The sequence below is a fragment of the Spermophilus citellus genome (assembly GCF_964194105.1).
Source record: "Spermophilus citellus genome assembly, chromosome: 17".
NCBI classification, from domain to species: Eukaryota; Metazoa; Chordata; class Mammalia; order Rodentia; family Sciuridae; genus Spermophilus; species Spermophilus citellus.
The window spans coordinates 6194587-6220783 of NC_138199.1; the positions used below are offsets into that span (position 1 = coordinate 6194587).

Genomic DNA, 26197 nt, shown 5'->3' on the forward strand with positions numbered 1-26197 from the left:
GGCATATGGGAGACATAGAGGAACAGGAGGCACACAGGGAGCAGGGCCTAGTCCTCTCCTCTTTGCTGGGACTGTCACCAGACCTACTGCCAAAGTGTACCCATCATTTTCATTATCTGAGCATATTTCCCAGAACAATGACTTGAGGGTCAAGTTGTAGTGTGCATTCTGATTCTGAAGATCCAGCCCAGGCCCTGAGCATGTGAATTTCTAACAGTCTCCCAGGTGATGCTGATGCTGCCAGTTCTGACCCCACGCTTCCTGCAGCAAGGTGGATCTGGTTACCCACTGCTATGTAACAAGCCTTTCCAAACTTGGAGGCAGGGGCTGGGTGTGTAGCTCAGTGACACACTTTCCTAGCAGTCATTAGGCCCTGGGTCCAGTCCCCTGCACCAGATTGGGAGTGGACATGCCAATTTATAGGCACAAGCCATGACTTAGTGTCATGGTGCTGTGAGTTGACTGAACTCAGCTGGGTGGCTCTCCTGCGGGGCCTCCAGTGCAGTTGCCATCAGATGCTGGCTGTGGCTACCTGACTTGGCTTACCTTGGCACTCCTGGCCTGGGATGGCTGAAACTACTGGAGATGGTCAAGCCTAGATCTATGTCCATGCAGCCTTTCCAGGTGACCAGCTTGGGCTTCTTCAGGGTGGCCTGACACCCGACATTGGTAGTTATCTTTTTTCAGAATGAGCTTTGTAAAAGATAGTGAAAACTGCAAGGTGTTTAACACTGTGCTTAGAAATGGGCTCGTTATCACTTCCTTGGTCTTCTAAGGGGCCCACCAAGATTTAAGGAAAGAGCATAACTTCTAGATGGGAGAAATTTCAAAAAAATTGGGGCCATATTTAATCCTTGAAAAAGATTCTAGTAGATTTCTCTCAGGAAAGGCTCATGGGGACACCACTGCATTCTTGAGCTTTACCTACTTGGGTCCTTGCCATCTGGTTTCCTTGTAGATCTAGTCTGTGGGAGACAGTATGCTACCCTAGTTGCATTTTCTGGGGTGGATGGATGAATGGATGGGTAGATGGTTTTTTTGTTTGTTTAGGGAGTCTCATTATGTTAACCAGGCTGGTCTCAAACTGCTGGGCTCAAGCAATACTCCCACCTCAACCTCTTGAGTAGCTGGGACTACAGATACACACCACCTTGCCTGGCTCTCTCCATGTTTTTGTGATAGATTCCAGGGATATTCAAGTGCAGTACAACCACTGCCACCATCATCCAGGACTCCTTGCCTCTGGGGTTTAATTTGGATCTATGTTTTTTTGCTTTTTGTTTTAATTCCTGAAGTGATACAAGTAATCACAGTTTGCAAGTCCCTGGGCTCTGGAAACTGAAGGAATGGTCTGCCACTTAGCTGTCATCTGCCTTTTCGCCCTGTGACTTCAAGAGCTTTGAACTTTCTGATGTTCTTCATCTACAAATCAAAATACTCAGTTTGAAGAGATGCACTAAGGAATAGCAGACAGAGACATCTGGCACATACTAGATGAGTAGGCATGAAAAAAATAAAAATATATCAGTTGTCGGCAGACAGAAAAGAAAAGAAATATTATAGAAGGGATGGTTAGTCAGGTCATTTCTTCTAGAGCAACTGATATGATTTAACAAGAGTTGTGTCACTGTTCCTTTTCTTTGTCCTGGAATTTCCCCATCTGAGTATGAATTCCAAGGAAATCACCTGTCTCAGCTTCTCGAGCCACTGGGATTGCAAGTCCAAAGCCAGCCTTGGCAAAGGTGAAGCGCTAAGCAACTCAGTGAGACCCTGCCTCTAAATAAAATAGAAAATAGGGCTGGGGTGTGGCTCAGTGGTCGAGTGCCCCTGAGTTCAATCCTTGGTATCCCCCCCCTCAAAAAAAAAAAACAACCTTCTCATTGTCTGATTGGCACCAGGAAGAAAGACCAAACTTTCAGTATCATGATGACCAAGGATGCTGAGCTTCTTTTCATGTGCTGTTGGCTATTTCTATACATTCTTTGGAGAAATGACTTCTTAACACATTTGCCCATTTTCTTTTTTTAAACATTTTTTATTTTTTAGTTGTCAGTGGACCTTTATTTGTGCCTCACACATGCTAGGCAATGCTCTGCCACTGAGCCACTGCCCAGCCCCAGGCCTGTTTTCTAATTCAATTATTTTTTCTTGTTTGTTTTTGAGTTATAGAAGATCTTTAAGTCTTCTAAGATACAACTCATTTATTAGATTAGGTATTGAAAATATTTTCTCTCATTCTATTGTTAGTCTTTTCATTTTCTTCAAGGGAGACCCCAGAGAGAGAGAGAGAGAGAGAGAGAGAGAGAGAGAGGGAAGAAGGGGCCACAGGGAAAATGAACCCATGCCAGGGCACATCCCCAGTGAACCACTTCCTCCAGCCGTGTTCCACCTGGCTCCAGTGACCCCCTGGTCAGTCCATTCAAACTAGGATGGACCGGTCAGGTTAAAAGTAGAAAACTAAACCTTTTTCATCAATATACAATATTCGGGGGTAAAACATTTTAAAGTGGAAGAGTAGCTTGGAAAGCTCATCTCGGTGCTCCCTCAACCTCCGCGGGGCTGAAGACGGAGTGGAATAAAACCACGTCCACGACTAGCAAGACCAAGCAAACTCAAACTCAGGGCTGCGCGTACCTTAGGGATGCGAGATGAGATCCCCTGCTGCCTCGGGACCTGCTTTCGGAACGGTTCGGCCGCAGGTCTCAGATCAGGAATTGCCCCCCTCCCCCAAGGCGCCTAGAGCGGGCGGGGGACCCCGGGGTCAGGCGGTAGGTCCCAGTCCCCGCCACCCACCCACTCGAGAAGGAGGGAGAGAGCGGGGGGCTCTCTGGGGGCGCGAGGCTGGAGTCTCCCTCGGTACCCGCAGCCTCCCCCGCGGGACCCGACCCTTCAAGCCGCGGCGCTCCCCGCCCCGGGCACCTGCCGGTACCGCCAGAGCCCGCCAACCCGCACCGCCCCTCGACGCTGGCTCCCGCCCGCCTACCAGCCCCCGACCCCGGCCCCAGCCCCAACTCACCCTCCGTTGGGGAAAGAAGAAGAAATAGCGGCTCTCCGGGGGCGGCGTCTCTAGGAGCAAAACCACGGATCCGCGCTCAAAAACCGCAACCGCCGCGCCTCAGAGGCCAGGCTGGCGCGGGGCGGGGCCAGAGGACGCACGTGGCTGGGGCTTGGGGCGTGGCCTACCCCGAGGGAGGAGGATCTTAGGGTCCTAGGGGTGGGACCAGGGGGCGGGGACCAAGAACTATGATCTGAGCTGGGACCAATGAGATGGCTGGCTTGATTTTGTGGGCGTGGCCCTCCCCAAGGGAGAAGAGGCAGTGGGCGTGGCCAGAGTGGAGGGGCGTGGCGAAAGACAGGGCTATGCCTGTTTGACCCTGGGAGAGAGTTTCTCAAGGATTATGTGGGAAGAGAGAGTGGGGCTTGGAGTTATAGGTGTCTGAGTTCAAGTCTTTACTGGCCTGCAACCTCAAGCAAGCCACTTCATCTCTCTGACCCTCAGTTTCCTTCTGTGAAAAGCAGATGATCACAGGGCTAGGGATATAACTGAGTTGGTAGAGTGCTTGCCTTGCATGCTCAAGGCCCTGGGTTCAATCCCCAGCACTACAAAAAAAATAAATAAATAAATAAATAAATAAAAATTAAAGAGAGAGAAAGAAAAAAACAGATGATCTTATGATCTCATTTCATGGGATTGTTTAGAGGAATGAGATACTCGCAGAGCTCTCAGCAAGGTTCCTGGCATATCATAAATGCTAAGTTATTATCATTATTATTATTTGCTTTGCTGCCCTCTTCTTATTATTAAGAATCCATTGGGAATCCATTGCTTCAATTCTTTATAACTTAAGTATGTTTATTCTTTATCATATATATATCAAAGAATCATAACAAATATATACATAGCACTTACCAGGTCCTCTTGAAAGGTTTTGCATATTTTTGCAGCAATTTCTTCATGATTAAAGTGTCTGGTAGCTGAGACACTGACATTATTTACTTTTCCAATAACAGAGTAATGGATGAATTTTAACTCGGGAGGCCCTGTAAAACTTCTGCATGTAGCTAATCCCCACACAACATTACCTCTCCAATTCGACTTTGAATTTTTCACAACAGTATGACATGAAATCATTCATTGGAAGTTGCATGGGGAACTGGAGGTAGCTGGTCTTTATAATCCAACATCTTATTTTACAGACAAAGGATACAAGCATCTCAAATTATGGATTATAAATTCCGTGACAATTCACGGAATGTGGTTGTTTGAGATGTTTCCTTTGTCTGACTTTACTGAGACGTGCCTCTTTGCAAGGTCTGTGAGCCCACTGATATATCTTCATGAAAAAACTGATTCTCTTTCAGAGAACCTTTGTAGGGCTTTCTTCTTTTCTGTGCTCTGACAGAATTCTCTACACAGCCCTACCATCTGCAACAGGTGGTGTTGACTCCACCCTTCGCATGTTGACCTCTGGTCAGAACTGGCCAATCAGAGAAGGTCTTCGTTCTGCACTCACTGTGTTCTCTCTCTGTCTCTCTCTCTCTCTCTCTCTCTCTATCTATCTATCTCTCTGCTGTTGCCACCATTGTTGCTGTTCTGCCAGGAGGAAAACTACCCAAAGAAGGTACTAAAGGAAAGCAGGCGATATAGACCAGGACCAATGAGTTTTAGCTGAATCCTGAAGTCAGTCAGTCCCTGGATTATTTAGTGATGGAATCCACCAAATCCCTCCCTTACCTCCTCTGAAAGCAGTGTAGATTGAGTTTCTGCCATTTACAGAGTCTCTTTGATGTTCTTTCTTTGCTGACTCCAATGCTTGTCCTGCATCTTCCATTAACTCTGACTTCAACTTTATATCTCAGCCAACTATGTCTGCCAAGCCTTCTTTAAACCCACCCCTCACCAAATAACACTATTTCTGCCTTGAACTTATCACAGTTGCTAATTAAGCTTTTACACTTTGAGTATCCCTTATCAGAAATATTTGGGACCAGAAGTGTTTTGGATTTCTGATTTTTTTCTTGGATTTTGGAATATTCACATGTATATAATTAAATATCTTGGGTATGGGACCAACTATAAACATGAAATATGTTTGTTCCACATACACCTTATACACATATCCTGAAGATAATTTTACAAAACATTTTAAATATTTTTTGTACCAGGGATTAAACCCAGGGGTGCTTTACCATTGAGCCACACTCCAGCCCTTTTCATGTTTTGTTTTGAGACAGGGTCTCCCTAAGTTGTTTAGGGCTTCGCTAACATTTTAAACAATTCTGTGCATAAAGCAAAGTATCATTCCTAAAGATAATGGGGACAGTAAAACACCATGTTACTGGATATCTTCTCTCTGTTCCCCAAACCCTAGTCAAGTTAAGGGAATGATGAAAGCAAGCCTGGGCAGTAGATTATCTTGAAGGAAATTGTCTTTGTCTTGTGAACACCGGCAACTGGGGCAAGTTACTGTTATCTGTCAAAAGATATTTCAGAACAGTTGCTACTTGAACTGCTGCTTATACAGGTAATCAAAGTAAGCTAATTCTGGTGTCACTGCTTCTGCAGCCTAACATATAAAACTTCTCTCTCAGTGGGGACTGGTACAGAACTGAAGTCACTGTGGAAAGTGTGTCACTCATCCGGCCAGTTTCCACTGGACAAAATGCTGTGAGGGAGAGGAGGTGCTACTTGGTAAAGCACCTTGATGGATGGAGGTGCTGTTGGTCTGTAATCCCTGAACTCTTCTTGGAGCAGTTACTGATCTCTTGCAGGCTTTTGGCCGTAAACCACGTCTCTCATGCCATTTCTGGGTACTTTCTTTGTCTTTGCTGCAACCTACTCCACTGCCGCCCAGGGAATCAGTGTCAACTGTGGTCTGTGGCATGTTCCGGGTCCTCCGGGGAGAGGGAACCCTGGAGGGCTCCCTGGAGGCAGCATCCTAAGCACTCAGAGCACTTGATAAATATCCGATGGGAAAAGGGCCTAAGCCCCTGGGAACCACCATTCTTATTTTCTTCCCATCCCCCTCCCCTCCCTTTGTCTAATCCAGTGAACTTCTACCCCTACCCTGGCCATTGTGAGTCAGTATCCACTTATCAGAGACAACATTCGGCCTTTGGTTTTTTGGGGATTGGCTTATTTTGCTTAGCTTGATAGTCTCCAGCTCTGTCCATTTGCCTGCAAATGCATGATTCCCTTCATCTTCATGGCTGAGTAATATTCCATTGAATATATATACCACATTTTCTTTATCCATTCATCTATGGAGGGGCACCTAGGTCGCTTCCATAGCTTAGCTGTTGTGAATTGAGCTACTATAGACATTGACGTGGCTGCCTCACTGTAGTGTGCTGATTGTAAGTCCTTTGGGTGTAGACCAAGGACCGGGATAGCTGGGTCAAACAGAACCACCTTTCTTTTTGTGGCCATGACCTCCATCACTCCCGGGGCCTCCTGCACGCGGACCCCTAACAGCGGTCATGTCCTGTGGCCGGCTCTCTCCGCTGAGGCCCATCTGTGTGGTGACAGGCGTCCGGTTGCTCCTTCCTCAGTGCCATTCTGTGTGTGGGGGGGGGCACGGCTGGGTCAGGCACTCACCCCTCAAGGGACGCTTGGTCCTTTCCACATGTGGCCCTTGTAGTAATGGCTGCCACAAACGTGGGCACGCCCGTGTGGCCTCGCTCAGCGCACCTTGGTCCTGAGGATGGGGACGCTTGGTGGATTTGGGGCACTCTTGGGGAGCAGGAGGTTTGGGGCAATAGATTTCGAGGCCACCGAGGACAGAGGAGGCACCTGCCAGGGGCAGGGCGGGGAGCGGGGAGGACCGGGCCAGGGATCCAGGGGCTCCTCGGAGTCGCCTGGCGGAGGAGGCCGTGGGAGACCCTGCCACGGAGCAGGCGTCCGTCCAGCAGGACAGCGTGCCTGTCGGCTGCCCCGGAGGGGACGGTCACTGCAGCTTTCCTGGGGGTGACGGCGCCAGCAGCCAGACACCTCCCACAGCCTCAGCCATGGCACCAGGGCCACCCTCTGCCCATGAGGACCCTGGGGCAGAGAGGATGTCCGTGGCAGGGCCAGGCCCCTTTGTCCACCGCCACCCGTGGACAGCAGGTGGGTTGCTGCCCTCCCGCCGCAGCCTGAAGGGGCTCTGTGGGTCCCGCAGGTCAGCCGCCCCGTGATGGAGAAGGTGTCCTACGCGCTCAAGATGGAGGTGCCCGAGTGCTGCCTGCTGCTGTCGGCCAGGTAGGGGCGGGGCTGCGGGAGGGGCGGGGCCTTGAGGGAGGGGCGGGGCTATGGGGTGGGTGGGGCCTAAAGGTATGGAGTGGGCCAGGGAGGGGCGTGGCCTCGAGGTACAGGGTGGGGCTGCTGGAGGGGCGGGGCCTCAGAGGAGGGCAGGAACACGGGAGGGGTGTGGCCTCGACCTGGGGCAGGGCTGTGGGGTGGGCGGGGCCCCAAGGTATGGGGCGGGGCTGGGTAGGGGTGTGGCCTTCAGGGACAGGGTGGGGCTGCAGGAGGGGCGGGGCGTCGGGGTCTGGGCAGGAACACAGGAGGGGTGTGGCCTCGAGGTGTGGGGCCAGGCTGTGGGATGGACCGGGCCTCAAGGTATGGGTCATGGGACTCAGGGCAGGACTTCAGGGGGTGGGAGTGTCTGGAATGTCACAGTCTATATCCTGGGTCCCTTTGGATCAAAGGACCTTTGGCCATCTCAGTGCTTCTTGACTGTCCTGTGGTCACAGCCCCTGGGGAATCTCATATTTAAAACAAACAAACAACCCCCCCCCCCCAAACCCGAGGCTTCACTCCCCAGAAAGACGCCATACTCATAAAATAGAGGACCTCGGGGGACAGTGACAATGTGTTCACAAGGCCCTTTGTGAAGGGTGGGTCGCACAGTGTTGCCGCCTCGCACTGGGGGCAGGGAGAAGGCGGAGAGTGAGGGTCCCCAGGTCCTCTCCTCCCATCCAGGGTGTCCCCTCGGGGCGGCTCATGGACAGGAGCCTGTCTCCCGGGTCTCGAGGCCAGGAAATGCAGCGTTCGACGTGCTGCTGGCGCCAGGGTCTGGCGGTCCCCTTCCTCGGGACCAGGGCTGCTCTCTAGGACCTGGAGGGGGGAGGGCCGGGTCCCTCTGGGGCCTCTGGTAAGGACACCAATCTGGTCCCTGAGGGCTCCGCCCTCCTGACCTGGCCATCTCCCATCACGTGGGCGGGGATCTCAGCATATGACTTTCCGATGGCAGCAGGCCACGTGGCCTGTCCCGCAGGAGACCTGGGTTGATCCCCTGGGGACTTAAGGGGTGGCTGTCCCTTCTGGGGGAGGAGGGGAAGGAGGGGGGGTGCCTGGGCAGGGATCCGTGCCCCCCTTGATCAAATCAGTGACGGGGGGGGGGGTGGTCTGTGGTCCAGCCTTGGCTGAGGGTGCTGATAGGCCGCGCTGGGGCCTCAGGTGGGGACGCCCATCTCCCCCAGGGCTGGGCCCTGCGCTCTGGCCTGTGGCATCCAGGAGCCTGCCAGTGACAGGCCCGTCCCCTCCTGCCAGCCCAGACTCTCCACACTGGATCAGTGGGGGCGGAGGGGCCGTGGAACCCGTGGATTTCCTCCTACCCACACGGCAGCTGGCTGCCCCCCACGCCCACACCCAGCGCCCGGTCCCTCCCAGCCAGGGCGTCCCTTCCGCCTGCTCGGGAGCGGGCTTTCTGCGCGGGCCGTGCGCGCCACCTGGTGGGCACTGTGGGAACCCCACCCTGCGCTGGTTCCGAGGGACCCTAGCCCTGGGGTGGCCCTGTCCACTCAGGACGCGGTGCTCCGCAGAGAGGGGGCTGGCGAAGTCTGTCTGTGGGGTGCGTGAGCCTCTAGGGAGCCCTGTAGGACATCAGGGGAAAGATGGAAAGATGGGGTGCTCACCCGTGCCAGCTTCCACCCACCTTCCACGAGGACCCTGGCCTTCTGTGCCCTCCTAAATCGTGGGACCCTCTAGGCTTCCCTGGGGCCTCTTGCTTTGGAAAGGTGTTTTGCCAGGGACAGAGGGACAGGACAGAGGACACCCCCTATTTCATTTCACCCTCACAACGGCCCTGGGAGCTGGAGTTGGAGAAGCAGACCCAGAGGCACCCCAGCAGCCATGGCCCCTGGTACAGGCCAGGAGCTAAACTGACTGATTCCTTCCTCCACACACACACCCCAGGGCTAGAACCAGGGGCGCTCAACCTGACCCCAGCCCCAGCCCCAGCCCTTGTTGTATTCTGTTGAGAGAAGGGTCTCCCTCAGTGACTTAGGGCCTGGCTAAATTGCTGAGGCTGGCCTCCAATTTGCAATCCTCCTGCCTCAGCCTCCCAAGCTTCTGGGATGACAGGGGTGCACCATGGTCCCATGAGGAACTGGGATCTAACCCTAGTCTGGGGGGACTATCCAAATAAACAAATGACAAACGTAGCCCTGCAGGCCGAGGCTGCTCTGGTGGTGGGTGAGGGGCTCTGGTGTAGTGCCGCGCAGCCGCGTGGATCCCCAGAGAGGGGCGGGAGGTGGAGGCCGCAGCTGCCCGGCTCACCGAGGCCGGTGCCCGCAGCTCCTGCGCGAGAGGGACGAGTGGTACAGCTGCCTGAGCAGAGCTCTCCCTGACGACTACAAGGCCCAGGCGCTGGCCGCCTTCCACCACAGCGTGGAGGTGAGTGGGGAGCAGCTCCCAGCCTCAGCGGGTACCAGGGAGGTGCCCCCGCCCTGACCTGGGGACACTGGCCTTCCACGCCCCTACCCTGCTGTGACCCCCGACCTGCGCCCCAGGGACACAGTACCCCCTGCCCACGCCTCAGGGTCCAGCTGTTCCCAGCCCAGGCCAGCAGTCCCCTGCGCCCCACACCCTGGGAGGGGAGGGCAGGGGAGGGACCGCCTGACCCGCTGCTGGCCGCTTCTGTCCCCGCAGATTCGGGAGCGGCTGGGCGTCAGCCTGGGGAGAGGCCCCCCACCCTGGTGCCCGTCACCCACGTCATGATGGGCATGAACTGCGGCTGCGACTTCTCCCTCACCCTGAGGCGACATCACTGCCACGCCTGCGGCAAGGTGAGTGCCACAGGGTGGGGACAGGGCCTCCCTGCCCAGCCAGGGTCCAGGGCCCAGAGCAAGGCACGTCCACCTGGCCGGGGGGGGGGGGGCAGTCTTATTTTATTTTTAATGTTACTTTATAATTTTTATTTGTTCGTTTTAGACACACATGACCCAGAGTGCATTTTGACATATGAAACACACGGGGAGTGGGACGTCCCTTTCTTGAACATGATGTGGCCTGTCACTGGTCGCGTGTCCATGTGTGAACGCAGGAAAGTCATATCCGATTCATCCCCCCCCTTTGGTTCCCTTTGTGTAATGCAGTGAACTTCTACACACACACACACACACACACACACACACACACACATATCAGAGAGAACGCTCGGCCTTTGTTTTGGGGGATTGGCTTATTTTACTCGGCATGATAGTCTTGAGTTCCATCCGTTTACCAGCAAACACCGTAATTTCACTCTTCTTTATGGGTGAGTAATATTCCATTGTGTCTATAGACCACATTTTCTTTATCTGTTCATCTGTTGAAGAGCATCTGGGTTGGTTCCACGTTTAGCTGTTGTGAATTGTGCTGCTGTAAATATTGATGTGGCCGCGTCCCTGTCGGGTGCTGACTTTAAGTCCTCCGGGTATCAGCCAAGGAGTGGGACAGGTGGGTCACAGGGTGGTTCCATTCCCAGTTTCCTGAGGAGTCTCCATCCTGCTTTCCCCTGAGGCTGGCCTTGCAGTGTCACCGGCCGTGCAGGGGGGTGCCTTTCCCCACGTCCTCGCCAACACTTAGGGTCACTCGTAACCATGCTCCAAATCCCGAGGTGGCTCCATACTTACCATGTTTAGTCTTTCAGTTACTTTTGGGGTGCATTGTGACCCCACACGACGGTGGGGCTGGTTCCCCAGTTGTGTGTGCGTCACAGACCTGAGTCAGCAGCACTCCGCGGTGACCTGCCCCCTGCCTCCCCCTGGTCCCCTCCTGTCCCGGTGTCCCCTCTGTTTCCAGGAGATACCCCAAAACACAGTTGTGAAGGACACATGGCAGGTCCCTGGAGGAGGGAGGAGTAGATCCCCCCCCACCCCGGGGACAGGCTCCTCAGGAGGCCTGAGGGGACTTGCTCAGGAGCAGTAGCACGTGGCCCGGGAAGCAGGGGTCGCGACACCTGGGGACAGTCAGCATTCAGGGCTCCCTGGAGGAGAGGCCAGCGGGGCCAGCCGGGCAGGGGCCCTGGTCAGCCTCACTGGTGCGTGTCCCCACGTGTCCCGCAGATCGTGTGGCGGAACTGCTCGCGGAACAAGTACCCGCTGAGGCACCTCGAAGAGCGCGTGGCCAAGGTGTGCGACGGCTGCTACGGGGAGCTCAAGAAGAGGGGCAGCGCCGGCCCCGGCCCCGTGAGAGGTGGGTGGCCCGGGTCTCCTCCTCTGCCTCACTGTCCCCGCCTGAAACCACGTCCCCCACCAGGGAGCGAGTGGACGAAAGTGGCCCTGGGGGACCCGGAGGTCCAAGCTCACCCCAGGGCACCCGGGAGCCACAGAGGCCACCAGAGGGGGTAGCCCAGCCCCTGCCCCATGGCCTCTGTCTGTTCTGGTGGGAGGGACTGTGCCCGCCTTCCTGGTGCCACCTCACCGGGGGAGGGACAGCCTGAGCCATCGGTGGCCTCTGTCCCCTGCAGAGCGGCCCCTGAGCATGAGCTTCCCCCTGACCTCTGCCCGCTTCTCCTCCGGGAGCGCCCTCGCCGCCGTCTTCCCCTCCACCTTCAAGAAGCAAAAGAAGGTCCCTTCAGCCCTCACGGAGGTCAGGCGGGACGGGCCGCCTCGCAGGAGATGGGGACTTGGAGTGTCCACTGTCCCCTGGGAGACAGGCCTCCCTGCCCAGCCTGACTGGTCCCCACTCTCCCTCCGCGGCGCAGACCCAGTGCCCACCACAGTGCAGACGGGGCCTTGGGTCTGCGCGAGCCCCAGTCTAGGACAGCCCGTCCCAAAGCCACACACCCCAAGAAAGTGTCACCCGTGGATTCCACGTTGCTCCTTGAATATTCGTCTCAGGTAGCAGGTGGCAGGTGGCAGGATTTAGGGTGTCAGAGGATGACGTTTAGAAACAGGCAACGTTCTGCCCACTGACCCGCTCCTTCTGCAAGTCACAAATGTGGGCAACAGGGCTGGCTGTCCCTCAGCGGTCAGAGTCCTGCTGGCCGTGCCCGAGGCCCGGGCTCCACCCCCAGCACCGTGACACTCATGTTAACAAACGTGGAAAGAGGAGATGTGAAAAGTGAGCTCCTCTCCATCCCCAGCCTCTTTCTGTCCCCAGAGAGGACAACCAGCCCGTTACTTTCTTTTCTTGGTCGAGAGCAGAGGGTATCAGAGACGGACCTCGGGGACACTTGGTCACTGAGCCCCGTCCCCAGCCCTGTTTGGTACTTTATCTAGAGACAGGGTCTCCCTGAGCTGCTTAGGGCCTCGCTGTGGCTGAGGCTGGCCTTGAACTGGAGATCCTCCTGCCTCAGCCTCCGGTGAGCACCACTACGCACGGCTCCAAGGCAGGTTTTGACGGCAGGTCCCCTGGGTCCCCTAAATCCTGTCTGTCACACCCTGAAGTCTGCTGTGCTGACCTTGATGCTAACTAGATCCCGATCTCGGGTTTCAGGCAGGCAGGCGGCTTGCTGCAGCTTCTCCCCTTGGTGTTTGAACTGTGTCCCCCCCGCCTGTCGCCCTGACTGCTGTGGTCCCTTCTGCCAGGTGACGGCCTCTGGAGAGGGCTCTGCCATCAGCGGCTACCTGAGCCGGTGTAAGAGGGGCAAGCGGCACTGGAAGAAGCTCTGGTTTGTCATCAAAGGCAAGGTGCTCTACACCTACGTGGCCAGCGAGGTAACGGTGGCATTTCGAGGCCCCCCTGGGGTCTGCCCACGCGATTTCCCCCGCAGGGCCCTGTGGATCCCTGTGTAGGGGCCACTCCTCCCGGCAGGGAGCCTTTGTAGAGCAGTGGCCTGCTGGGTGTGGACGTCCAGTTCCCCCTGGTCCCCACCAAAGGGACCTGCAGTCTCTCTGCAGAGACAAGAGGGTCCTGTATGTGGAAGGACACAAGGAAGTCTTCAGTTGTCACAGGCCCTGCATCAGGGTACGCCAGCCGTGCCCCAGGAGAAAACTCCTTTGTGCCCTCTGTGGGGGTGATTTGGGACAAAATTCTGCAGCTTAGAAGCCACCCCCTTTTGTCCATCCATTTCTTTTACTGGGGTATCTGATGGCTGCAGGATATCAGACGCCCCAGTAAAAAGTGAAACAGCTGGACGCGGTGGCTCGCTCCTGTCATCCCAGCGGCTCAGGAGGCTGAGGCAGGAGGATCTCCAGTTCAAAGCCATCCTCAGCCAAAACGAGGCCCTGAGGCACTCAGGGAGACCCTGTCTCTGAATAAAATGCAAAATAGGGCTGGGGAGGGGGCTCAGGGGTCAAGTGCCCCTGAGTTCAATCCCTGGTACCAAAAAGAAAAAAAAGAGTGTGACATTTTTAAAGCTCGTCTTACATCCTCTACAATAGAGGCTAGAGAACCCTCAAAACCGGCAGCCAGCTCCCAAGGTGGACAGCTGTGGGGCTGTGGTCACAGGCTGGGGACTGCTCCAAGGGAAACCTGTTGGATCATGTGAAAGGGTCACACCCTCCGGTTGGCAGCCTCCTCAGGCCAAGCCCCCTTTCAACACGGGTCTTCGCTGCGTTCTGTCCCCCTCAGGAAGAGCACAACGCTGGCCACTCCCTGGTGACCACAGCGGGGCTCGGCTGATGTCCCCAGGTCACTTCCTTAGGGTGCAATGCTTTCCTCTCAGGCCCCTCCTCGGGGTCACGGGGGCCTGCAGGGAAGCAGGCAGACAGGTGGGGGGCTCTTCCAGAGCCTGAGGGCCCAGGCACCGGGGACCGAGGTGACCTTTACTCACGGTCACCCAGGTGGGGCTTTCTGTGCTGGGGGCAGTTTTGATCCCACAACAAACTGAAATGTGGCCCAGCAGCCTTCCAGGGCCCAGAGAGGCCTCCGGCTAAGGAGGCACACCAGGGGACACTCACAGAGTGTCTGTCACCACTGACCGGCTGGCTGGACTTCCTCTCCACGGCCTCTCGGAGGCTCCACTGTCCTGTAAGGTGTGTGAGGAGCTTTCCAGATGTGGTGGCTCCCCACACCACCCTGCCACAGCCGGGTCCTCAAGCAACGTCGCAGGACACGCGTGGGGGACATTAGCAGTTTAGATGGGTGAAGGGGGTGGCATGACAATGGACTCCCTAGAGTCCTGAGGACACAAGGCCCAGCCTCTATAGGTGCTACCTGTTCCTTCTCTTGGTGAAGAGCAGTTCATAACTTTGCTGAAGTCTATTTATCAATATTTTCTTTTTTTGGTACCAGGGATTGAACCCAAGGGCACTTACCCACTGAGCCCCGTCCCCAGCCCTTTTTATATTTTATTTAGAGATAGGGTCTCCCTGAGTTGCTCAGGGCCTCACTAAGTGGCTGAGGCTGACCTTGAACTCGTGATCCTCCTGCCTCAGCCCCCAGAGCCACTGGGATTCCAGGAAATAGTTTGACTTCTGTGTGACCTTCATCATTTCTCATCTTTTTGTTTATTTTTCCTGCCCTAGTGCAGTGGCCAGCACCTCTAGTGCGTATCAGGTTAGGCTCATGAGTGAGCACCCTCTTTCCCTGTTCCCAATTTTAGGGGAAAAGCACTTAGGATTTTACTTCTGAGTACGATGTTGGCTGTTGATTTTTTATAGATGTCCTGGGTCAGGTTAAGGCCATTCCCTTCAACTCCTACTTTACTGAGAGTTCAAATCACGGATGAATGTTGCATCTTGTCAAACACTTTTCCTAATCTAGAGATTTTTAAAGATTGGTTCAAAATATTTTTTTTTTTTTTTTTTTGTGCTGGGGATTGAACCCAGGGGCACTTAACCACTGAGCCACATCCCCAGCCCATATATATATATTTGATTAGAGACAGGGTCTCACTGAGTTGCTGAGGCTGGCCTTGAACTCACGATACTCCTGCCTCAGCCTCCCAAGCTGCTGGGATAACAGGCATGACCACTGCTCCTGGCCAAAGATACTTATATTTCCTGTGTGGATGGGGCTGTGGCTCGGTGGCTGGGTGCTGGCCTAACATGGAAAGCAGCCCTGGGTTCAGTCCCCAGTAGATTAAAAAAAAAAAAATCTATACAGAGATTTTCCTCGGAGCCTTGTTTTTAAGATCCATCTGCGCCCTCTGGGTATATCTCATGGAATTGCTAGCGACTTCTTAGCAGGGACATCCGAGGTCTTCATCCTGGAAATGAGGGTGTGGAGGGATGAACACATCAGAGGTTGTCATTAGCCACCTGGGCACCGAGTCTTTGGTCAGGCGCTGACGGAGGCCGGGTCAGAAGGCATGGCAGGTCCAGATCCACAGTCCGGGTGACCCTGGGAGACTCTCTGAGCCTCAGTTTCTTCTTTTGAATGGGGACAGCATTCAAAATGATCCTAGTGACGACTGAACAAGGGAATGAAGGAGAAAATGCTTGGCTCCTCCTGATCGGCTGTTCTAGAATGTTCCTTCCCCCTTGGGGTGCCCCGGGTGGAGGCGAGGGTGGGAGGTGAGTGTGGGTGGCCCCCAGACGCCCCTCCTTGTCCACCCCCCATGGTCCCCACAGGACAAGGTGGCCCTGGAGAGCATGCCGCTGCTGGGCTTCACCATCGCCCCCGAAAAGGAGGAGGGCGGCGAGGCGGGCCCCGTGTTCCACCTTTACCACAAGAAAACCCTGTTCTACAGCTTCAAGGCGGAGAGCGCGGGTGTCGCTCAGAGGGACCAGGAACGTCCTTCCCCAGTCCCCCGCCTGTCCCCCAGGTGCCACCCGGAGCCCAGGCGTGTTGGCCTGCTCCTTGCCCGGGGCCACCCCTGTCCTCCTGGGGAGGGGCTCAGCCCTCGGATCCAGGTGGACCTCTGCACCTCCCCAGGCCCTGGGTGCGACATGGCCCCTTGCCTGGGGTGACAGTGATCTGTGCGGTCACCCGGGGTTTCTGTGGCAGGGCCGTGGGGACAGTGCTGTCTTGTTCGCAGGTGGATGCAGGCCATGGAGGACGCCAGCGTGCTATAGCAGTGGCCACTGGGACTCGGGACTCGAGAGACTCTTGGGGGACACTGAGCCCTTGTGCAGGCCACCTGGGTTGCGACTGGTCATGAGCACGTCTCGACCTTCCCGCTGGGGCCCACCCCACCCAGCACCTCTGCAAGTGGAATATTTATGGCCCCCATGTCCCCTGTGTCCCAGCCCCAGCCACGAGCCACTCCCTCATCCGGCAGTGAGGTGACAACTTGGCGCCTGAAGGTGGTGACCCACGTGCTCAAGCGGGGCTCGGCGCCCGCGTGTCACTTTGGGATCCTGGAAGCAGCAACCGGTCCCTCCTGTCCCGGGGGCCTTGGTGGGAAGAGAACCCGCAGGAGAGCTTGTCACCTCCAAAGCACTTTATTTGGCTGAGTCGCCACCGCCATCTCCAAGTGACTAAGGGAAGTCACTTCAGAGTCCTGGGGACTCATTGGCCACCAGCCAGGTGTCCCCTGGATGCGGGCACAGGCACCTGACCCCTGCAGCTGGCCGCAACCGTGTCCTGCTGTGAGCCCCAAAGGCCTCCTCCTCTCCAGGCAAATCTGGAAACACAGCGGGTGACAGACCCCCACCCTGGGGACCAGCTCGGACCCTCGGGAGACTAATTTATTGTGCGCCTTCCCGTGTCCACCCCCCAGGGGCCACCTGTTCACGGGAGCCTGACCGTAGACACACGGTGGCCCTGGGATCCCTGGGTCCCACCACCGAAGCCTTTTTCATGTTTCAAAAGAAGCTAAACAGAAAGAAGAGGAGGTGGGTCAGCAGGTGGATCCCTGATCCTGGCGGGTGGCCCTGGTCCCGCAAGGGTGCGGGAAGTCGGGGCTTGAAGATCTCTCACCTCCTGGGACCGTCCACGTTGCTCATGATGCTGGAAATTTCTTCTTTTTTTTTTTTTTCTTGATGGAAAGCAGAGAGGGGCTGAGGGGCAGGGCTCCTTGTTGCTTAGAGTCAGGATCAGCCTTGTCATTTCCTGCTCTCCTGCCCCCTTCTCCTGCTGCCCTGCCCCCTAGGGAAGGGCCTTGGTGACAAACCGTTTGTAAAAAGCACCCTCATCTCCAGGACCTTATTTACATTAAATATTTTCAGGGAATTTCTTTTCCTAGGTGGCAGTTTTTCCTTTTAAATGTTTGCATTAAACGGGATGGAGGGTTCCAACCGGGTTACGGGGCAGACCTGTTTGCTCATGGTGGAAGGATTCACTCCAGTGGAATCATTTTAGTGGCAAGATGCACATAAATGGGCTTCCTAATAACCCGCTGAGCCAGGCACCGTGACGCATGTCTGTCATCCCAGCGGCTCGGGAGGCTGAGGCAGGAGGATCGAAAGTTGGAGGCTGGCCTCAGCAACTTAGTGAGGCCCTGTCTGAAAATAAAAAGGGGGCTGGGGGTGTGGCTCAGCGGTTAAGCACCCCTGAGTTCAATCCCTGGTACCAAAAAATGAAAAAGGCTCAGAGTTTTTCTGGTCATGCTGATGAAGTAACTGGGGACACCCTGTGGCCCAGCTTGGCATTGGGTGGGGGTGTAGAGGAAGAGGACCATGCTCCGTGTCCCCTTTGGGAATGTGCCGAGGGCAGGCAGCTGCTGCGGTCACCAGGGTGGTTGCTTTGTCTGCACCTAGTGCAACTTCTTCCTCTGATCCTCAGTGTAAAAGTTGTCCCCAAACAGAAGCCTGACATGGGGACTCTGGCCACCAAGGCCAAGGGAGGTAGGAAGAGGCCCAGATGCTACAGAAACACGGTGGAATCTTCTGTTAATTGATTCAGGCTGCGTTCAGTGGCTTCTGCGATCATGGAACATTCTCTGCCTCCTGCACTCCGTTGGTGGCGAGGCCAGATGTGCCCACACTGAGAAGATGCCTCTTTTTAGCAGCGAGTAAGAGGAAGCTGACAGAATGGAGCAGTGAGGAGGTCGGTTCTGCAGGAGGAGGCCCAAGAGCAGAGGATCTGGTAAACCCCAAATCGGTGGGCTTTTCCGACCTGCTGTCCCAGGGTCAGCTGAATTCCAGGGGCGCTTCCCGAGGCTGCTGGCTGCCACTGAGAGCCAGGGCTCCTGTCCCTGTCCACAGCCCCCAGGGAAGGATGGCTGGGCTTCCTGGGGCTACTTCTTGCTTAGAAGCTGCCTACAGGCCCTCTGCCCTCTGGTCCATGCTAATGTGCCTTCCTGCTCCAGAGCTGGTCATGGAGGGCGGCCACCAGGACTGGTGCAGACAGTCAGTGGTCCTCCAAGGCCCGAGTACTAAAGGCTTGGTCACCAGGGGCGTGCTCTTGTGGCAATGGTGGGACCTTGAAGACGGGAGGCCTGGTGGGAGGACATTAGGTCCTCTAAGAGAATGTGACCTCCTCCTTGCTCTCTCTTGCCTCCTGCCTTTCGAGGTGAACAGTCTGCTCTGCCATGTGCCCCCCACCATTGCCATCTGGCGCCCCCACCAGAGGCCCAAAGCAACAGGTTCCCCCCAGTCTTGGACTAGAACCTCTGGGACTGTGAGTTCAGCAAACCTTTTCTCTTTTTAAGTTAACTATGTCAGGTATTTTGTTGTAGCGACAGAAAGCTGATTAATATGTCAGCAGCAGGCTGGGAGGGGTGGCCGCTGTGGATTCATGCAGGGCCCACTCTCTGGACCAAATCTTCTAGAAGAAAACTAGGGTTTGGATTAGTGACATGCAAGGGCTTCACCTTGCCATGGATTTTGGGGATGATCTGTGATAGAATACTCAGAGGGCCATTATTTGTGCCATCCATCATCCATGTTTTGCTAGGTATTCGAGTCAGTGGTATTGGGGAAGGTGATTTGACATTATTGATCTTGGAAGTTCCCAGACAGAATTGTTAATCAGTAGCTAAACAGTACCAACCTCTACGAGCTCCTAAGAAACTCTTTCCATGGTTCTTAGCAACAACTAAGCACTGAGCACTCCGTAACCTTATTATTAAATTGAATTCTCCCCCAGAGGCCTGCCCAGATGAGTTCTGTCGTTATGCCCATTTTGCAGATGAGGAAGCTGGGGACGAGAAGCATTAGGTCATTTTTCTGGGGTCACAATTGGCAAAGCTGGGCCTAGCTAAGAGCAACGCCGACATGGGGGCTGCTCCCCAGGGTGTCTCTTGAGCTGCTCACGTGAGCAGTCTTCGTATTCTAAGCAATTTTCTGACACCTACAATGTGAATTCCTTCCCCGGAGTGAGAGACCTGTGGCTGCCAAGGACCACGCATCAGGACCTTCCCCTCCAAAGTCATGATAAACATGGCCCTAGGCCTAAATTGTGCATTTATTTCATTACCAACCCCAAACCATAGTACATTTTATTGTGTAATATATAATTAGTGCAATGCTACTTGAATATATTATGAAATATAATACTATTTTGGGCTGGGGTTGGGGGTCAGTGGTAGAACACTTGCCTCGCATGTGTGAGGCCCTGGGTTCGATCCTCAGCACCACATAAAAATAAACAGAATAAAGGTGTTGTGTCCATCTACAACTAAAAATATATACATAATACTATTTCAATATATTATAAAAAAATAAAGCTCTATTTTTACATATTTATATATGCCAGACCTACCTGCATTGCTCCTGGGCAGCTGGAAATTTAAAACCCGAAGCACATATATTTTATTTATTTATTTTTAAAGAGATGGGGTCCCGCTGGGTATGGTGGTGCTCGGTGGTGTAATCCCAGCAACTGAGCCCCGTCCCCAGCCCTATCTTGCTGAGTTGCTTAGGGCCTCGCTGTTGCTGAGGCCGGTCTTGAACTCACGATCCTCCTGCCTCAGCCTCCAGAGCCCCAGCGGCTCAGGAGCTTCTGAAGGATGGGCACAGGGGTGGGGGAGTATCTACAGTGCTCTCTGCTTGTCACCAAATGGATCCGGGAGTTGTACTGCCTGTCAGCAGTACCTGGGGACGGTGTGGATGTGTCAAGACAGCCATGGTCCCCGCCACACAGCTGCCACCCTCCTTGTCTGAAAGGCTATTCATGGTCAGGTATTCCAGGAACTGACTCCCCCAGCTGACACAGACACACGGTGACATAAACACTGAGTTTCCTGGTCCCAGGCAGCGCTGATTACCTAAGCCCAAGCTGAAACCTCTGTGTAGGAATCACCTTGATGTGGGAACCCGGATGCTGCCCTCCAGGAGGGCCAGGGGCCTGCCTCCTGGGCTGGGAGTCCCTGGGCAGCTCTGCAGGAAGAGGGTGGCCGGTGGCTGAGTGCCGCGTGCCTACTCTGAGAATTCTAGGGCACCGTGGGACACTGTGTAACCAGGTGCATTCTAACAGTGACGCCAGGCTCCACGTTGTGCCAAGCACCGGCTTGTGATCGGTGGCCTGCAGCAGCTTTCGTGGGAAGTCTGGTCTGCACACTGTCACGGCTGGAAGCTCAGGGAGAGGGCAGGGGGACAGTGACTGGGGGGACCTGAGGCAGGTCAGGAGCAGTCCTCAGGGTGACTTCTGAGCTGGGCCTGAACTCACAGCGAAAGGGGACTGCAGTGGTTCAGAATGGCCAGACGCAGATGTCACGACAGTGGTGACACCGGAAAGGCCATCTGGGGCCACTGACCTTATCCTCCAGTTAATAGCAGTCTCCGGGGGCCTTAAGATGCTTTCAAGTTGGGGACAAGATCAGGTCTGAGTGTTAGGAAGCCCCTTGCTCTTCCATTTACAGACTGTCCCCGGGTACAGGCTGTCAACGCTGCCACTCAGATGCCCTCCTGCATGTTCCGTGTGGCACTGTCACTCCTGCTTAGTGTGGCATATACATTCCCTTCCCTTGGGCCCCGCCAAGCGGGGGTCTTACTAGAACAAAGCCAATGGCCCAAATGTTTATAAGGGGGAAAAAACATGGTCAGACAAAAAGGGAAGCCTCCAGTGCCCTGCTGGGCAAGCACCCACTGCCACGCTCAAAAGCTGAGCCCTGAACAGAGAAGGAGCAAATGTTTCCCCCAGCCTTTGGCCCCAGCCCCTCCTTTTAGTTCTCCCCACCTGCTTGGAAGGTGATGATTGATGAAAATGACAGGGGTCTGATAGACACACAGCTGTACCTGATGCATGGGCCCCAGGGCCCCAGGAGGGCTCAGCTGCTGCAAGCCCAAGAATATACTGGGGATAAGTTCATGTTAACAGGCAATAGTGGGCCATAGGGTGCGCACTCCAAAAGGACATGCCACCCCAGCTCCGAGCCACATGCTGTGAGCCACCAGCAGGAAGGGCCACAGAGCCCCATGCACCCAGGCATATGGAACAAAAACACAAGAGGGGCAGCTACTATATACAATTAGAGCAGGCCCCTACCTGGCAGCAGGAGGAAGCCAAGAAGACAAAGAGCAACACCTAGGTGGGCACAATGTGGCTGCCACACCAGGACCTGCACCGGACCTGCCCTCCAACCTCAGCAAACAGCCCACAGTGAGATTTACATAGGTGCCTTTTATACAAATGATGTCCCAGGTCATTCAATCTCTGCTGAGATTTACATTAGATTTAAGAGTTGGAGAATTTCAGAAGTCAAGATCCTGCACCTGAAGATAACAAAAAAAAAAAAAAAAAAAAAAAAAATCCTGCATCTAAAAGCGCCAGAGACTCTGTGTATGCTTCCCTTCCCTAAATGACAGTTCCTCCTAGGTGCTTGAGTACACCATCTTTGGGACAGCCCTGGTCTCTGAATTATCAAGAAAAAGTCACATAACTTGGTTACCATCTGACTCGGCAATAGAACAGACAACAGCAACTGGTGGTTCTCAGGAGTAAACACACATTCCAGATGTAAGTGTTTGGAGAGCAGCAACACGGCCACCTGCCAACCAGCACGTTCTCCACCCACCAGGTGTCGCTTGCCTCGGGTGTGTGTTCAGAACGGCCAATTGCTGTTTTATCAAGAATATTCAGCGAATTTAATCTTCATGGAGTCTGAGAGGATTTGAAACAACAGATGGTCACAAATGCCATCCAGACGAGAGAAGATTCGAGTCCCTGGGTGAGGGGAACCCAGCTGGCCGCACCTGGCGAAATTGAATGCTGCAGAGTTCTGGCAGCGCAGAGAAGCCGAGTTTCAGATCCTGTGGACATCTGCCACCCGCGCCTCCACAGGGCACCAGACGGAGGACTGAAGTTGGGACTTAGTAAAGAAACGGTGCAGGTCCCTCCTTCTCACTGGACATCCCACTCGGAAATGGGCGGTCACCATCTTGGAGAATCGACTTCATCAGCTTTGGGGGGATCGCACAGCAGTGAGTGTGGCGACAGATCAGGTATGTGACCCCCAGCCCCCCCTCCACCCAGCTGGGATAACTCAAAAACTTTCTTGCCAGCTCTGGATGGGTGTGGCTATCAGAGGGAATAAGTCAGAACCAGTTGCCGGTTTCCAGCTCCCTCTCTCCACAGCCATGATGACTGGGTGACTAACAAACAAAGAGAGCGCCCAGGTGTTCAAGGGTGCAGGGCGGCCAGGGCACCGCATTGCCCAGAGTGAAACTAGAGCTGTGGAGAGGAGGCCCAGTAAGTGGGGCCTGGCGCCAGAAATGAGGGGGCTAGAGACCAGAAGCAACCCAAAGAGACTGGGATTGGAGAGACACCCAGCAGGGGAGGGAGAGCCACCCCACACAGATTGCTTCCTACATCCTGAGGGCACCTCCTGGAAGAGAAGAGAACTCTAATAAGAGTGCATTTTTATCTTCCCTTTTTCTTTTCTCTTTCTTCTTTTCTTTGTACTTTTCTCCCTCCTTCTCTTCCCCTCCCAACCTCCCAAGCATTACTACTTGTACTACATATAATTTACTAAATGCAAATAGGTGAATGTTTCTAGGCTTATCATAGTCCTCCTAAGTACTTACCTACCCCCCAATACTCCTGTCTACTCTCCTGTTAATATTAGAGCTCTCCTCCAAAGTAGCTAAGGTATACTAACCGCCAGATCCTCACATCTTTCCCCCTAAACACAAAGTCCTACTACCAAATGTAAATGTTCTTTCCCTATTCATAAAGCTTCTGCTACTATCACCACTCATGGACGCATAGGATGCCTTGTTTATTGCCATAAAACTTTAGCTCCAAATAAGAGACTCTTCTTACTGCAATGGTACACCAAGATGCAGGTCGCTAGGGTTGACAAGGGACTCCAGGAGAGTGGGGAGTGGAAGCTCCAAACCTCAATGCTTGTGTTCCAAAGAAAGAAAGATCACAGACTCAAAAAGCCATGGAGGAGAGCTTCACTATAAGTAGAGTAAGGCTCAAACAAAGAGCACTCCTGAGAGAGTGGGTCCTCTCCCAGCCAAGAACGACAAATGGAACAGTGCTGTCTCCAAATGGATTGGTGTTTTAGGGCTGCCCTGAGAACTGGGGCCCACCTTCAGCACTCTTTGCCAATCAGGGTTCAACTCCTTCATGTCAGTTTTGGGCCCTAGTTGGTCCTTTCCAGAACTGTCATGGTGTCCACCTAGGGAGGGGAGTGTTATTTACAAGTCAGTCCTATGCTAATGTGAGAATTGGGACACCTGTGGCCATCAATTCTAGCTTTACAATACCTCAACTGACCCTGTCAAGAGTTAGGAATAGCCCCCATTAAACCTTTGATGTATTTCTTAATTGGCTCCTTTTGTTCTCTTTATTTGTATACTTGTTTTCCTGCATTATCTGAGTACCTACTTGCCTTAAAATTAATTTAAAGAAAACCTTAAAAGTAACTTAAGGACAACCCGTGACCTTGCCCTGATATTGGTTTGCATTTCATTTCTCACTACTCACTGCTACCTAACATCTCCCGCTCTTTGAAACTGGCAGGCTGCATGGCAGATGAACAGCAGTCCCCCCTGCCTTCCACAGGGACCACACAGGAAAGCAGGTAGAGGGTGGGGGCAGGCACATAGGCAGCTTTGGCAGGGTGCCCCACTCCTCAGCTATAGACCAGCCAGACTTAGTTAAACTTCATAAATTTCATCACAGATCTTCAATAGCCCCATGGCACATTGGGCAAATATTCTCACAGATGAGAGATTAAAGCAGAGCACAGCAGTCAAGGTGCCCCAGTATGAGCAAGTAAGGGGGCTGGAATGCAGGTCCCACCCCCCTGGGTCAGGGCTCCTATCTACTGGGTATCAAAGAACCAGGCACACATGGGCACTTCCCTGGTCAGGCACCATTCTGTGGCTTCACCAGACTGAGGTTCTAATGGAGTTGATGTCTGCTGCAAAGCTTTAATTCAACATGTGAACTTTTAAAAACAGGAAAGCATGAATTCTAATCACCAAAATATCCCCTTTACTAACAATGTTACTGTACAAAATTCTGATGTCTTTTTCAGATTTTAAAAAAAATCATTAAATATTATTACAGCATAATATTAGAAACAACCCCAAATGCAAACATGACATTCAATTTCTCACAAAACATGTTTATTCAGATGTATCATTTCTATATCTTTACAGGGTATATCATAGCAATTCAATATATGTATACAAGTTTCATCGTGCAACACTGAATCTCCCCCCAGGAGGTCACTATAGTGTAATCTCCCTTTAGTTTTTTTGTGATTAATATTTTTGGATAGAATTCATACTGTGGCAGAGTCAGAGAGACCATCTCTGAGTGTCCTTCAAGAATGGGGACATTCTAGCATTTCAAGCAGGTATTGATGTAGGACAGAGGAGGCTGGACACTTGAGAAATGTGCAGGAACAAGGTTTATTTAAGCTGGTGTAATCCAGAGGGGCTAATGCCAAAAAATCCCTGGACCCCAGGTATGGAAGTTATCTGGGATTTATATTCAGTGAGTGGTTACACAACACAATGGTTAACATAATAGTTACTTTTTATTCCATGTTTTTAGATTGGACAGAGGTTTCACAAGATTTTACTAAGAAAAGAGAAAGAGTAACTTTTGTACATCAACAAGCTTGATTGCAGACATAACCTTTTTTTTTTTTTTAGTTGTAGATGGGCACAATACCTTATTTTATTTTTATGTGGTGTAAGAATCAAACCCAGTGCCTCACACCTGCTAGGTAAGTGTTCTACCACTGAGCCACAACCCCAGCCCTGCAGACCTAACTTTTACAAGAAACCTGACCTTTACAATAAAGAGGAGCTAAACCACAATGAGCTCCTTAGAAATCCTGTTGACTTAAAAAAAAATCTTGTTAACTAGGAGAAAGGCTTATATGTTACAATTAAGGTGGGGATCTTTTGGACACTACATCATTTGGAGTATTTATGGTACATAAATATGTACATAAATATATGCTCATTATTTAACCCTTTAAATCAAAAAACATCATCTTCTAGGCTTAAAATTTTATATAATGCCATAATCTTAATTTCTCCTTCCGTGTTTCCCTCCCCCTGCGCCTCTCTCTCTCTCTCTCTCTCTAACAGCTTCTTCTATAGTTGACACAATAGTTTCATTGTAAAGGGGAGACAAACATGAAAGCAATAAACAATAGCATAATCCATACTATGTCAATTAAACTTTTGAATCCACCAAGAATAGAAAAACCATCCTCCAAATAGTGAACTTGGTTCCCAAGCCTTAATGCCCTTTCAGGTTTGAACTAGTACATGTGCTAGCTGTTTTTTTAAAATTTAATTAATAAGTTTAAATTTTATATAAGAAAAGTGTACATATTTTTATGACCATTAAAGTGTCTAAACTTCCTTTTAAGCCTTAGACCTTTATGAATTTTTTTCAATTAGTTATATATAACAGCAGAATGCATTTTGACTATTAAACACAAATGGAGGCAACTTTTCATTTCTCTGGTTAGACACAATGCACAGTCACCCCATTCCTGCAATCATACATGTACATAGATTAATAGAATCCACCTCATTCCACCATCCTTCCCACTCCCATATGCCCTCCCCTCCCACACTCCCCTGTGCCCAATCCAAAGTCCCTCCAATCTTCCCTTGCCCCCCCACCCCCCCATTATGGGTTAGCTGTGTGTCTGGTTGTTGTCAGTCCTGTAGGAAAGACCAGAAGGAAGGGGTGGCAATGCACCACAGTTTGAGAGCCCTCTTACAGGATGAAACGCTCCATTTATCCTGTTGCTTA

At 52.9% G+C, this 26197-nt stretch overlaps 1 protein-coding gene across 1 annotated transcript; it reads left to right on the forward strand.

Moving 5' to 3' along the window:
• Window positions 1-10459: 10459 nt before the first annotated feature.
• LOC308635511 (FYVE, RhoGEF and PH domain-containing protein 5-like) lies at window positions 10460-16400 on the forward strand (the record flags this gene model as incomplete). The annotated part of the gene is made up of 5 exons (XM_081269936.1): window positions 10460-10498; window positions 11311-11440; window positions 11715-11836; window positions 12778-12906; window positions 15706-16400. The coding sequence occupies 5 exons, from the start codon at window positions 10460-10462 to the stop codon at window positions 16042-16044; spliced, it is 759 nt and encodes a 252-aa protein (XP_081126062.1). The 3' UTR covers window positions 16045-16400.
• Between the last annotated feature and the right edge of the window lie 9797 nt (window positions 16401-26197).